At 39.7% G+C, this 15,664-nt stretch overlaps 1 protein-coding gene across 7 annotated transcripts in view; it reads right to left on the bottom strand.

Annotated features, from left to right (window-relative positions):
* Window positions 1–15,664, bottom strand: part of Gpatch2 (G-patch domain containing 2) — a 135,368-nt gene that overhangs the window by 115,858 nt on the left and 3,846 nt on the right. For 5 of the 7 annotated variants that reach the window (XR_003710091.1, XM_028757832.1, XM_028757848.1 and 2 more), the window contains exons 2-5: window positions 11,572–12,291; window positions 6,815–6,876; window positions 4,373–4,555; window positions 3,866–3,945 (exon numbers count right to left, since the gene is read on the bottom strand). Coding sequence is in view for 6 of the 7 variants with exons in the window: in XM_028757832.1 (XP_028613665.1) it covers window positions 3,866–3,945; window positions 4,373–4,555; window positions 6,815–6,876; window positions 11,572–12,291 (1,045 nt within the window). In the remaining variant the exon portion in view is untranslated. Of the gene's footprint in view, window positions 1–3,340; window positions 3,739–3,865; window positions 3,946–4,372; window positions 4,556–6,814; window positions 6,877–11,571; window positions 12,292–14,246; window positions 14,268–15,664 lie in introns of those variants that run through there. The other 2 variants (XM_028757841.1, XM_028757880.1) reach the window with 2 other exon arrangements.

The raw sequence follows: 15,664 nt of genomic DNA, 5'->3' as shown, positions 1-15,664 counted from the left end.
GAAGAGACAGGCTTTATAGTTTGCAGTGAAGAGACAGGCTTTATAGTTTGCAGTGAAGAGACAGGCTTTATAGTTTGCAGTGAAGAGACGGGCTTTATAGTTTGCAGTGAAGAGACGGGCTTTATAGTTTGCAGTGAAGAGACAGGCTTTATAGCCTGCAGTGAAGAGACAGGCTTTATAGTCTGCAGTTCAGTTTTGAGACTTAAGTACTTGTTAACCAAAAGTTCATTCAGAACAATTCTTCAGAGTACATTAAAAACAGAAGTGAGATCAAACATAAATAAGATACAAAAGGAACCTAAAGGTCTATAAAATAAAGCACTCTATTAAGGTAATGTCATACTATATATAAAATATGAATTGAAAGTTGAAGGTCAAATTCTACACCTGGATTTATAATAAAAGTGTAAGTTGCATTACCAGTGATGTTTATTATCTGCAATAACACCAGCAATTACAACTTATTACTATATTCCATGTGCCAAAGATGGACCTAAGCCTATTATAGTGTACTTTACCTCATTTAAGCCTGCAGCACTTCTATAAAATAGATAGTCTGTATTTAACCAAACAAGAAACGGAGGTTTACAATGTATGTTCAAGTAATACTAAGAGCCAGAGTGAATTCACAAGGCCATGAGTTCCCCATCTGTGACACTCTACAACATCGGTTCTCGATCTCCTAATGCGGCAGTACTTTAATACGGTTCCTCATGGTGTAGTGGCCCCAACCATGAAATTATTTTGTTGCTAATTCATAACTAATTTTTCTATTTCTATGAATCATAATGTAAATATCTGATATGCAGGATATCTGATATCCAACCCCTGTGGGGGTCACGACCCACAGGTTGAGAGCCATTGTTGTTCAATTCCACTGTTTTCTCAAAAACTATTCAATTTTTGTTCCTCCTTGCAGATTCTGAATCTGAAAATTTATCCACTGGTTAAAATGTACTTGCAACTTGAAAGGCACTACTCCGACTTGTGCAGATCTTCTGGAGTGTGTACAGCAGTGAAAGCTCTGAACTGCCACACAAAGTGAATACCCGCAGCTGAGAAGAACACAGACTGCCTCCTCACTGCAGCTCTGACACTGTAAACAAGTGTCCTTTGCGTGACCTACTGAGGACTGGGTTATTGACATTTCTCTGCTTTATCTAACGAATTTTCTGCTTTCAAATTCAGGCCCCAAACTCAGATGGAAAGTGGAGTCTGTCATTGTTACCAAGCATGAGAAGGTCATAGTGAGCCTTATGGACAAAATCCTTGGTGGAGATTCTTTGTTCGGCCTTTTTGGAACTATTATCCACAAGTTCCACAATCAATAATACATAACAATACATAACCTTTAAACATAAATATACATACTGTATTATGCATCAGCAGCTGATGAGAGATGGGGACCCCAGAAACTAAACCTGACTGTGATGTTAAGAGTAATGGTTCCCTGTTCCCTGTGTGGGTACAAAGTCTTCAGTGCTATACTAGCCTGTGTGAATACAGTCAGCTGAGAGCTGCCATAACTCAGTTAGGCTCCCCTCATTTCTTTCACAGACCCTCCACCATCGCTTCCCACTAAGACCCTCTGTTGCCATCCTCATTAACAGGTTGGAGCTACATGTGTTGAAATCTGCCCATGAAATGAATCTCTCAAATACACTTTGGCTTTCCCAGTATGAATCTACGCTAAATGAATTTAACTTCTTAAATAACAGATACCCCTTAATGATGACTGCCTTAGCAGGTTAAAGTTTTTAAGGTAGTAAACTATGTATACGATGAGCAAAAACATATAGAGGATTGAAAAATATCAGCACAAACTGAAAATCTTACTTTTATTACCCAAGTCAGAGATTTTATTGGGGAAAAAAATTACAGCACATGTAAAACTCTAAAGAAGGACAATTTGGGGTTACAAGAAAGGAAGCCTTCAGTAGTCCTCTGTTTGCAGTGAAAGTCTGACCAGGAGAACACGTCATGGCCTAATACACTCATTCCATGTAAAATGCAGACAGAATATCTCCATGGAGTGAGGCCTAATCACCTCTTTACAATTTAGACAGGGAAGGCAGCTTGCGGTGTGGTGAAGCCATGTATCATCAATACCATGAAGCTAACCTATCAGTGTAATAGCTTCTATAAAATACCACAGTGAGGCTGCAATAAGCCTAGAAAATGGGCTACAAATCCCAGCTATGCTCAAGCAAGCAGTGGACCAAAAATAAAAATAGGTAAAACTAAGCCAAGAATTAGACAGCACTCATCTAGATTCATGATTGGTGAGGCAAAGTTCATAGGCTGGGGTGTTATGGTGACTTATTCAGATCTAAAGGATAGTGACCATACAAAACAAAAGCATTTCTAGAATTCAGATAAAAAAACACAATTTTTTGCTCTGAAACACACTATAAAAATCCCTACTATAATTACTAAGCCCATCTCTGCACCTTTCAACATGGGAAAGTCAGGAGGCTCAACTCGCAGCGTGTTACCTTTAGTCTCCCCAGAGACACTGTCATACATTCCTACTTAATTTAAATCTGTGAGAACATAATAATCGGAGGTAAAAGCATTGTCAACTTTAAGTTTTCTTTCCCATCATATTAAATTTAGCTATTAAATGCTGAGCTGACAATCAAACCATACAGTATGAAAACATTAAACCACAAAGACTATCAATTATAGAAATTTTAGAAAAATAGTTATCACTTTAAAATAACCACTTTAAAAAACTCAAATGGCTTGAACTAGTAAAATGTAAGAATTATACCACCAATGAAAATGTTTGATTTCCCTCCTGATTGGTGAAAATGAGCTATGCAAGTCTTTTGAAAATTCAATGGCACACATGGGCTGCCATCCTAAGGAGGAACAAGCATCTCATGTCAGACATGATGGTGAGACTCGGTCATACCGTATTGCTAAACCACACGGATCAGTGAGCCCATCAAGTGCCAAGCCAGTGAGGCAGCTGTGACTAGTTCAAGGATCAGACACACTCCACTGAAAATGTAAGAGCAGATGACACCCTATGCTGACCAGTTTGTCCGCTGGGATGCGTGAGAGGAAGGGGGACTTTTCCAGTACGGTAAAACTATAGCAAAAGGATTAATACAGAACAATTATCCAAGTATAAAATGAACTGAATTAAACATAACCTTGAGCAAAGCTTATCAACCTCACCCATTACTTACATCACCTTACTCAAGTACCCTGAGTAAAACACCGCTGGTTTAAATCACACTGGGAGAGGAGACTTCTGTTAAGATGAACCATGAATGGCAATGCATCATTTCTTATTTACAACAGTCAGATATTAAAACTGAATCTTAACCAGTTATAGAAATATTAAGGAATAATAGGTCAAATATAGTTTTCAATTTTCTGTCTTTAGCTAGCATTTGGCAAAGCAAGCAATATGTTAAAAAGCATAAGAGAGAAAAATATATAACATATCCAGTAGTTTGTAGTTTCTATCTACCCCGGGCCAACCTATATCCCAGGGCAGACTCCCCAGTCAGATTCACTTCTGGCTAAAAGAAAGAACACCAATCCTGCCGCAAAACCAGCCCCAGGTCTGCATCAAAGAGGCTCCCACGTCAGTGTATTCCTCCAGGGAAGAGGACAGGAGCCAGGTCCCCTCGGATGCCATTCCCCAGGTGTTCAAAACGTAACTAACTTATTAGCATTAGAAGATTTGGCTTACAGGGGAATCGCACTGGTCCAGTTTGTAGCCTACAAAAAAATGGATTACTTTTAAGTATAGCATTAGAATATAAAAGAAAAATGAGGATGTGACTTTTTATTCCACAGGAATTGAAACATTTCCAAACATGACAATTCAATAAAAAAGCATGCCTACCATTGAAGGTGGAGCCCCTCCAGATTTTTTAATATTCTTTGAAGGCATTCCATGAAGGCAACTGAGTCTAGCTTGGAAACCTGGGAAATCAAACAGTCAATTTAGAAGATACTGTGATCACTGGGGCACAGAAGATCCTGTCAACAGAGAATTAAAACTAATTTGCTGATAGTTGTGAACACCAAGAAGATTATTGGGAAAAATGTGAAATTCATACATAAAAGAACTGAGGTAATTCCCAGCAGGGCTCTAAAGCTCTGACTTAACTAGCTACACTCACACTAGAACTCTCTCTCCAATCCACACTCCTGGTTAAAACCATTAAACCATCCTGATGAGTGCTGTGAGAGGCAACATTTTCAGTGATGTCAAAATGGGGACTGTAGTACTCGGGTCCAGCAAGCTTCTCTACAGTTTTCCACTGTTTCTACTTTGGTCTAGCCTTTACGTCAGTCTATCCAGGAGCCAGGAGCTAATGGGAGCCAGCACTCAGGGAGTACTACTGACCTCTTCTGCCAGGATGTGACATGAGAGGGAAGGAGCCACTTAAGATACTCTCAAACACAGGGTCGGGTAGGTTGGTGTCCAGCTCTGCCGGGTTTTCCTTTTCCCACCAGGGCACAACTCCAGCAATCCCGCAGGCTCCTCCCGACTCCTTCTCATAGAACCAGTCACTCTGCTCGTCATCACCTGGGCAGAGACAAACACCCGCCCCAGAGTCAGTTCCATCATTGCAACAGTATTTCAGGAGCAATTATTCACTGATGTTGACAAGGGGAACCTAGGTGTAAGCAGGCTGTTAAAAATGATCATTAAATCCACTTAAGCTCAGGGAGTAGCATCATTTTATCTTTCTCTTAAGGAATTATTAAGAGCTATAAAGAGACAGACATATAAAAATGATTAAAGTATAGAATGTAGACGGCTTACAAAAATAAGAAACAAGTAAGATTTGAAAGTGTGTCACTAACTGTGCCTAAGATCCCAAGGGGTCGTGAGTCCTGATAGTTTGTTTGGAAGAGGTTCCATATGTGAACGGTCACTTTCCCTTTTAAGGGACTTCAGATTTTGAAATCTCTTACTATTAAATGGAAACTGCAATCATGAAACAAAAGCAATGCAAAAATGTCTAAAGTTTAGCTGAGGATGATGTATGAGAAACAGATTTAGTTCAAATAAACAGAGTTAAAAGCAACTGTAAAATGAGAATCACAAAACTGTTTAAATTAGGGAATAAAATGTTTTGTTAAACAAAAAATCACAATTTACAAAACGTAATAGGAGAGGTAAATTAAAGTGTCACAGAGCAGGTCTAATAAATGCAAGCAGGGACTCACTTGAGACTGACTATCTTATATCTGAATTGCCATTAATACAACATTATGCCAGGTACTGACACAAGCCTAATCCCACTACTTTACTTGGAAGGCTAAGGCACAGTTGAAGAACATAAGGGCAGCTTGTGTTATATAAACATAGAACCTGTCTCAAAAAGAAAAACAAAAAACTATTCTAAAAAAATGAAGTTATTTGACTTCACTTTTATATGGTATGCAATGATATTGTTACAAAATAAAAAATTAAATAGTAATTAAAAGCTTGGGCAAGGAATGGTGATGGGTGAATTAAAGAGCCATTGTCCTATAACATGGAGAAAGACACATCAGCTGTATTAGTTTCCCCATTTAAATAATTAAATAAAAACTGGGAACTCACATAGTTCTGAATGAAGTGCAGGGAGAACAAGGTAAATTAAGTAACAGGAAAGCCCTCAGCAACACGAGCTGCAGAGAACTCACAGTAACTGCTGCTATTGCTTCCTAAGTCACTGCCTTCTAGAGAGTACCAGGCTTGCCAACAAGTTCCTTTTTATTAAAGTTTATCATTTTATTTGATCATATCAACATCTATAAGCTAAGTAAGATCTGTATTTTAACAAAACTCAACTCTATCACCAAGGTAGCTGTACTGACATGTTTCTGGTAAAGTGTACATGAGTAAAGAAGGTGGCCATCTAGTACTTTCCTTACCAAGGACGTCTGGGAGAAAACATGGGCAAGATTATTGTGCTTTTCTTTTCCCATTATAATTTAGGACAATAAATATTCTGTTTCTTTCTGTAAACCTACTTTCTGCAAACGCATTCTTCTTGTTGTTGTTTGATTACTTTGTTTTTTGAGACAGGGTCTCACTAAGTAGCCCTTGCTGGTTTGGAACACACAGATATATCATCTGTCTGCTTCTGCCTCTAAGTACTAGGATTAAGGGTGTAGACTATCATTCCTGGACTAAATATTGCATTTTTAAGAAAAAAGATACCTCTGTGCTAAGTCCACATATGGCTAACATCTATGGCTAGCTCAGCTTTTATGATCTGTGCAATTTATGAGCGAGAAGCCAGCTGATGTGAGTATGAGAAATTATCTCAGGTAAGCATGATTCCTCACTCAAAGGTGCTGAGGTCTAAGAAAATTCTGGATTTTTGCAGGATAGAAAAGACCTCAAATATAAGATAGTTCACTTATAATAGTTTATAATAGTGAATTAATAAAAGACATTTAATTACATATAAGTCAGACAGTATAAGTGTGACAACTGAATAAAATGACAAACCATTAAAATCCATTTGAATGCTTCCACAGTTTTACAAACATTTGGAATGAAAAGGAGGATAAGGATAGTGTCTGTCAGTCTTGCTAAAGGGACCAAATTGCAAAGACTGAAGTATGCAAAGCTTAGTGGCAAGTGCTACTTTTTAAATATAATTTGTAACTTTGTTTGGAAGCCAAGAAATCTTCTGTAGAGTACAGAAACTAGCTATGATACTAAACAGCAGTTGCTAGGTAGCATTTGTAATGCCTAGGGCTTACTATTGGCAGCTTAGACAATAGCCAGTAAGATGCACAGCTTTAAAATGGACTTTTCTAAAGGGGAACAGTGTTTTGGTACCTTGTCTTCCCTCATCATTGGTGAACAAGCCGGCGTCAGTGCTGCTGAGACTGCTGGAGTCACTACAATCAGGAAAGGAAGACAAATGAAGCAGATCAAAACAACAATTGATTCCCCAGTCCTCCAGCTTTCGGACACCCCAGCTCAGAGATGGACCTGAGCCTGACAAAGATCTGGAAGAAAATAAGATGTTTTCTTTCCTTTTTTTGTCAAATCAAACTTCAAGTATCCCAGTTCCATTAACTATAGAATGCATTATTTTTGGCACATAAAAGCCCAGGAGTCCAATGAGACCTGGACTATACACAGATGTGACTGCGGAATGCTGACACGGGGACATACTCTACTGCCTGCTATCACCAAAGGCTCACAATTCCTGTCTGCTGTGCTGTGTAATATAGCTTGAGCCTCAGAGGCAGGCCGAGACTTCCATCAGCACAGAACTGCAGGGCCTACGTGAGATGACGCCCCTAACCACATCTGTACAGAGTCCACAGAAGCTGCTCTGAAACTTTCACACTGACCTCACTGCCTCCCAAGGAGAGAAGAGTTCATGCTGGCGGCCATGCCATAGTGCAAAGTCAAGCCACAAAGTGAGTTTTAGCCAAAATTAAGAAGGGTTCTAGCTTATGCAGGAAAATTTAATATGGAAATTAGGATAAATAACATATACTCCAAAAAGAACACACCATCACTGTGGACTGTGGTTCTAGTGGAAACAATAATTACATATACGATAGGCCAGGTATGTGAGAATATAAAAACAATAAGAACAAGTCATGAGAAGCTTGGCCTCTAAGAAAACTGTTACTCTAAAGCTCTTACATACTTGCTTACTCTTTACTAGTGATTTTAACCAATCAACAAATGTCACTGGTGATCTTTTAAAATATTTATTTGGGGGCTGGAAAGATGCCTCAGTGGTTAAGAGTACTGGCTCTTCTTCCAGAGGACCTGAGTTCAATTCCCAGCAACCATATGATAATTTACAACTGTCTGTTAACTCCAGTTCCAGGAGATCCAACACTCTCACACAGACATATGTGCAGTCAAAATACCAATGTACATAAAATAAAAATAAATATTTTAATAAGTATGTATTTGTGAGAGTATGCGTACACCAAGATATGAAGATTATGTCCAGGGGAGACAACTTATGGGAATCAGTTCACTCCTTCCTCCGTGTGAGTTCTGAAAACCAAACAGAGTGTTAGGCTTGGTGCAAGTGCCTTGACTCTCCAGCCCAAACTAAAAGACAGAAAACAATGTAGTCTAGCTTATTAAAATCAGGCACATTAGCCTGTTTTAAAATATTTATGATGAAAGTCACTGCTAAAACCCAAATCCACATAGTTTTTGCATATGAACTATAAGTTTATATGTGCTTTTCAAAAATATAAGATATAAGAGTTTGTCAAAAGACTCACTTTTTAAACTTTCTTCTAATTGACTCTTGAAGTTTCCTATGTAACAATAGTCCTAAGGTACTGAAGCCCTGCCATCCCATTTACAAACACAGATAGCCTTGCATGAAAGAGATAAACACCTCATGAGTTTGACCCTCCTCTAAGCAGACAAGGTCCAAACTGCTATTTCTGCTTTTCCTGTTTTCCTTTTAACCCTGTCCTCAACACACCTCAGGCACAATACCTCTTCTGAAACCCCCAAGATAAAATGTACTTACAATTCAGAATCCCTCAGATTCTCCAAAGACTGACTCTACATACAATGGCCTCCCAGAAGTCTAGTGTAGCACTCCAGAATCAGATCAGCCATATTTTCCAATTAGACCAATGCTTACTAAATACAAGCCAGGTTAAGCCTGACCACAGACAGCAAGTATTTTACAGCCTGCAAACGGTGAGTCAATTCACTGCTTCTTCTGCCAAAGTCTTCTGGGTTCTCTAATCTAGTCTATATACACCCAGGTCCACCTTTTCACAGTGTAACTGGTTGACTACGGGTTAAGCACAATACCCAGAAACAGAAGAAAGCCATTTGAAATAATTCTAATAAAGAGTAATCAAGAGTAATTCTAATAAAGCACACTGTACTCATAAACTGTAGTGGAGGTCCCACAGTAACACAGAGTATCGGCAGTGAGAGGGAACGGGCTCCAGGATGAGAATGTGAAAGGCAGGGGCTCTGCAAACTGCCTTTGTAATGTTTCTGTAAACTTCAAATTACTTTTAAAAAGCTCATAAAACATTCATCTATACATATACCACCTAAGATAGCTTTCAGGGTAAGAAATAAAAATTATTAGTTTATACTTGCAGAATTCAATTTAAGTTCAAGGTTTTATGGGCTGGCTTCCTTATAAATTCTTTCTATTCTTACGTCTGGCTCTCTTGTTCATGCTCTCCCTCCAAAAAGCATGCTCACCTCTGTCCACAACATGACGTTCCTCAAGATGTGTGGAACTTTAGATTCTGGAGGACCAGTCTTTAGTGATCCTTGCTCTCTACTGGGTCTTTTTTATGGACACATAAAATAATTCTACTGTGTTACTGATACCGTGCCAGTTGCTACAATACTTCCCTGTTGCTATGCTCAGTAAACAAGAAGAGCTTAACAAGAAGGGCTTTTCACTTCCAGCTACAGGACATGACAATTCATCTGTAAGGATGCAGTATCTCTTCTCCATTTTGGAAATGATTTTTATAAATATTGTTCATGTAAGAATATATTCCATGAGAAATGTATACACATTAATATTAATCCCTATTCTATTTGGTCCATTTTTGTCTTTTCTATGAATAAAATCCAGGCATCATCTGAGAGCACCAGCCTTCCAAATACAACTTTAGACACCTGCAAGCACTTTTCTTCCGTACCAGCACACACTCCACCCTCTACTGTATGGACTGAGGTCAATCAAAGGTCAACAGGACACTACTGCCAAGATTATGCTATGCTGTTTCTTCACTGCCAAAAATTCCCATTTCCTCTATGATGAAATCTGAACACCACAGCACACAAGCCTTAAAGAAGCACTGCTGCTGTAGCCTCAGATCCTCTTCACATCCTTGCAGCATGGTGCAAACACTTCATCCTACACAATCTGACACTCGTGCCACTTCCTCACTGACTCTCCAGTCCTCCTTTGTCTGAACAAGTCTTAGCTCTCACTTTGAAACACAGCTCCTGTGCGAAGCCGTCACTCACATAGAACATCCCATTCTCAGCATTAGCTTGTATGCCTAATGCGGCCTAGGTGCATGTGAGAGTGTCTGTGTTATTAGTCTTGAAGTCATCCGTGCACAGTGTAGTAGTTAATCAAATGTTTGTCATACACACACACAAAAACAATTCTCTTAACTATAAATCAAACCCAAGAAAATATAAACCTTCTTAAAACAGAAAGCTGTAGGAATAGAAAACACTTTAACCAGGTAGGAATCCTTCTACAAAAGAAATTGCACTGAGCCCTTAAGTGGCAGCAGAAAACTGGTATAAAGAAAAGTTTAAAATTCAGGGAAACATAGTTTAAATTATTTGATTTAGAATATTGCATTTAAACTATGTGCCTGAGATGTGAGCAACTGGGAACTTAATATCCCTGATAGTGATTTCTTCTGTTGAAAAAAATGAGGAGAAATAAAGAGAAGAATTTGCCTCATCGTAGTTCCAGGGTGGGGATGGAAAGATTAAGAAGTAGATCACTAAAAAGAAGGCACAGAAAACAAGAGGGAGGGGCTTTCAAAATCAGCCAGCAAAGCAGGTGACCTGTGACAAACCCAGAACTCCCTGACTCCTCCACTGCCACACCCCCAGCAGTGAGCAAGAGCACTGACTGCTTTTGGCTGACAGGTCCTCAGTGACAAGGACTCAGTACTGGAATACGACCAACCCTGTTCCGGTACAAAAGCAGCTTTTTAGAAAGACACAAACTTTTTGTTTGACTTTTTAAGGAAAAACTATGTAAACAGTAAACTGTCTAATAAAACTATCATTCTGTTAACTCGACCTGGGTTCTTATCATAACCGAAGTCACACAAACCCACACAAATATCCAAAGTCTGCAACTACCAAGGTTAAAATGAGGCCAAGTTAAATTAAATCAAATTTAATTTAAATTAAAAGGCACTTTCCCAGAAGTGTTTTTCCTCTGGCTCTAAGAAATGCAAGGGCATGTGCTGAACACATGAACACCCTGGCTGCTCTGACAAGCAGTACAGCTGGGTAAACGGCAAAGGCTCACTCCGTCTGACATGCAACAAGCATGTAGCAATTAGATTAAAGGCTACAATCTCCATTTTTCTATGGGCTAAGATCGGCTGGTCCCATACCATAAATCTGGTCTTTACATTTCCTAAGGAATCAGAATCCCCTAGCAAGCTGTAGATCAACACACCAAGCCCCACGTGTCACAGGGTATGAACTCTGAACATCAGGCAACAGAATAATGAATATGGGCCCTAAGTGTTCCAAAGGCCACAGGTCCCTAACCACACAGTGAGCTACTCTAAAGCACTGTTATTCAAAAGCTCGCCCTTTCCCATAGGAGAGCCCCTTTCTCACTTTGTAGCTGGAAATCAAGACAATTGTAACACAGCCAACACTACATAAATCAAATGAGCAACTCTGCTTTCTGTGAAAATGCTATAGAGAATAAAGACACACAGGCCTGGTTACAAAGTAATATCACTATCATTGTGGCAACTTATAATTATCTAAAAACAAAATGAAACCAGAGAACACACCGCACCCCGGGCCGCAGACAACTGGGCTTGTGGGAGGAGGGGAGAAGTCACCTTTCACTCCTGAGCTCGTCCGAGGCTTTCTGTTCCTCATACTCCATTTTGTCCTTGTCGGTCTGGCTTATTTCCTCACTTTCCAAAACCACTCCTTCCTCCGGGGTTTTTGGTCCAGGTCTACTCACTTTCAACTTCCTTTTCTTAACTTTACTCCGGGTAAACTCTGGATACTGGCTCGCTCTGTCACTGTCCATGTCCTGATCTCTACAGCCCTCAGGCAGCTGCGTCATTGTCCTTTTGGTGGAAATGTCCTGCGGGAGGTCCACTGCCATGCGCTTCACCTTCCTCCTCCGGCGGAGCGTTCTGTTCCCAAGGTTGTCCACTGCAAAATCGGACTCGTGCCACAGGAGTCTCTTACCTCGAACACTGTTGTTTAAGTTTGAGGACGGCCTCCGCTTCGCCACTAATATTTGGTCATCGGAGTCACTGCGCTCCTTTTTAGTACTGCCATGCCTCTCTCTATAGTCCTTACTTGGCTCTTCCAAACTAGAATCGGAGCCTTCACTTAAGCAGTGGCCAGTAGTCTCCCACGGGTGGTGAACATTATAGGACCTCCGCTTTCTCCCTCTCCTCTTCCGGGCCTGGCGTTTCAGGGGGCAAGACAGATTTCGAGAATGATCTGCCGTTTCAGCAAATCCACCTCGGGCTTGCTCAGAGCTCTCTTCCAGTGCAGAGACAAGATCGTGAACAAGCTCTTCCATTGTTCGACTGAAATGCCTATATATTTTAGAGAACAAAAAAATAAAGTCAGTCGGCATTAACCTAGTTTTCTACACAAGCAATTCACTCTAAATATGGCTATAATTAATATTCTCCACAAGATGTCTGAAAGGAATATGACTGAACTATTCAAAGGATGACAGCTTCAATCTGATTAGTATAAATTTTTGTGCTTTTTTTTTTTAATTTAACATAGGAATAGCTGGGTGTGAAGGCATATACCTACCTATAATCTCAGCACTCATAAAGCTAAGACAGAAGTATTGAATTTAAGTTTGAAGTCAGTCTGGGATACAAAGCAGAGCCTGTCTCAAAAGACAAATTCCTAACACTGGAATCACTTCAAGACAGGTTAGATCCAGTTCAGGTTAAATCCAGGTGGTGGCAGTGGGATCAGCACGTTAAGCTCTTGCTGTACAAGAGTAAGGATCTACATTTACATCTCCAGCACCCATGTAAAGGGTACAGAGGCACACATCTGGTACCCCAGCACGTGGGTAGAGACAGGCAGATCTTGTGGGCTCACTGGTTGAGCTCTAGGTTGAGTGACAGACTGTCTCAAAAGAATAAGGTAGAGAAAAATGATTGAGGAAGACCATTAGAAGTCAGTCTCTAGTATCTACATGAAATATGGGTGAACACACCTAAAACCACACACACACACACATACACACACAGGATTCCCAGTATTTTTACATGTTTATTATGTAACTATAGAAAACATTTTTCTGCATAAACCACTGTTCCTCAGTCCACACCTGCCCCTTTTCTAAAATCAACTGCCTTAAAATGTTCTCAGTCCCTTCCCTCCCACTAATTCTAAGTAAAGAAGGCATACAATCTACTTCCATGCTTTATCTCATCACTGCCAGCATAGCAGAGGTACACAGAAAGGTATTTCCAAATGTGTATCAGATACAAAAAGAAAGTTTAACCAAACTGTGGTCTTATGTTCAGGCCACTAAACACTCAGCAAGTGATGTAGAAACTGTATTCCATTCCAACTGGAACCTCAGTGCGCTGCAGGGCCATCACTAACACATTCTGAAGCAGCCTACTAACAAGTCTTTTTGTCATCAAGCCGTCAGCAACTGGGATGGTTGGAGCTTTACTAAATTATGTAGCTATTTCCACATTCAGTCCCCAGTGGAGTCAAATTAGTCAGTGTGACAATTTTTAAATGGTCTAGGTGCTACACATGTGCACCTTTCTTAGGAAAACTGTGACCTATCACTTCTCAAATTAAGTTTAACAGGCACCCAGGGCATCAAAATATTCCCAACAGTCTTCTAGAGGCCAATAAAGCCTGCAGAGTTTGTAAGAGGAGTAAGCACACCGCTTTCACAGAGGGCTAGGTTACAAATACTAGGCTGTGTAGGCCATTCATCTCTTATCAGTGGACTTCTCATTATTGGTAGCCATAAATAAATGAGTCCCACTAGGTGGTTTTCCTTCACTTTGAATAAAATCAAGTGGTATCCAAGCAGTTTTCCAAAACTTGGTCCACATCATCTCTACTTATATCCAATCTCTATCATCTACATATTTTAAGCTTTACAGAGTTCCCTATGACAGTTTGAAACTTTTTACTTTCATTTAAAACCTAAGGTGATTTAATGGGTTAGTATTTACAATCCTACACACAGCTAAAGGTTGAGTGTTTAGTACCTGTCAATATGTAAACTATACTATCTTACTGCATTCTCACACAACACCCCTGGGGAGACAAGCAAAACAAATAGCAAGAGACTGGTTGCTGTGACCTATCTTAGTGGTACATAAGGGTTTCAAGTCCTAGCATCTGATTCCAGAGCATCAGTGCTTATCAAGGGCAGCAACACCAGCTGCCACAATTCCACCATCCACGCTTTGTAGTTTTGCTTCACTACCAAAACTGTTAAGACAGGCTTAATGCACATCAGTGTAAGAGCTAAAGGCTCATGTTTAGTTACCTGGTATACTGTCTCAACAGAAAGACATCGAGAAAGCCTAAATCAAACAAGATGTCGGGCAGCGTGGCTGGCGAGGATGAACTGAGCTCAGGAAAAGTACCCTGCAGGCTGGCAGAGTAAAGCCTGAGACAGGGGATTAATGCAGCTCCAGACCCAGCTCCTCTGGCAATCTGAATATATAAACAAAAATATTCACAACAGTTTTCAGGCACAAAGGGATTCAAACATGTATTTTAAAGAAACTCTAGAAATCATGAGATTTCTTTCTTCCTTCAAAAGGCTTCAATATGTAACTCTGGCTTTAGAGTACAGCATAGACAGACCTATGCTTCCCATCCAAAGTGGTTATCAAGCCAACAGGAGCTATAACCCTGACTATCTGATAAGCAAGGTGGATCTTTTATCTATTACTTGTGTGTTAAGAACTGTCTGTTTCCTCTTAGTGCAACTAATGACTTGTCCTTTAAAACTAAATCTGAAGAAGGTAATCTGAAAAGCCTATTATCTCTGAATATAAGAGTGGATCTTTAAACAAAATTCACTTAAAGACAGTTTTGTGCCGGGCGGTGGTGGCGCACGCCTTTAATCCCAGCACTTGGGAGGCAGAGACAGGTGGATTTCTGAGTTCGAGGCCAGCCTGGTCTACAGAGTGAGTTCCAGGACAGTCAGGGCTATACAGAGAAACCCTGTCTCGAAAAACCAAAAAAAAAAAAAAGACAGTTTTGTATACACTTGCTAAGTACAACCACAGTTGACCTTCACAATTTTAAGGAAGGAAAACCATTTCTGTTTTAGAGTCTACATCAGTGGTTTCCAATTGTCCTAATACTACAACCCTTTAATACAGCTCTTCATGTTATAGTGAACCCCCAAATATAAAATAATTTTTGTTACTATTTCACAACTGAAATTTTGCTACTGTTATGAATCATAATGTAAATATCTGATATGTAGGATATTTAATATGCGATCCTTGTAAAAGGGTCATTTGATCCCCCAAAAGGGTTGCCACCCACAGGTTGAAAACCATTGGTCTAGAGAAGTACAAATTCAGTATGTACATAGTCAGTCAAGAACTACATTGATGAATGTACAGCATATGATGACCACTCACAAACAAGAACACAGTGATGGAATTATATACTACCATATCATGTAACCACTACATTTTATTTAAGATTTAAGATTTAAAAAGAAAAGGTTATTTAAGAAAGGCTATTTGGTCTTCTAAATATACAGCAACTGGCCCAAAGGTGCAAATGAAAATGAATACATAATACTATGGATTATGGCAACGAGTAAATACACATAACTAGTAAAAGGAGCCACACCATGGGAAAGGTCTACATTAAGACTAATCAAACAAAAATATGATCCATAAGATTTATCTTAAGTGTTAAAATTTCTAATGCTCAACA

Source organism: Grammomys surdaster, unplaced genomic scaffold, assembly GCF_004785775.1.
Source record: "Grammomys surdaster isolate TR1022 unplaced genomic scaffold, NIH_TR_1.0 130, whole genome shotgun sequence".
NCBI lineage: Eukaryota > Metazoa > Chordata > Mammalia > Rodentia > Muridae > Grammomys > Grammomys surdaster.
Note: the sequence above shows the minus strand (reverse complement) of the source record. Positions and strands in the feature narration are given on the sequence as shown.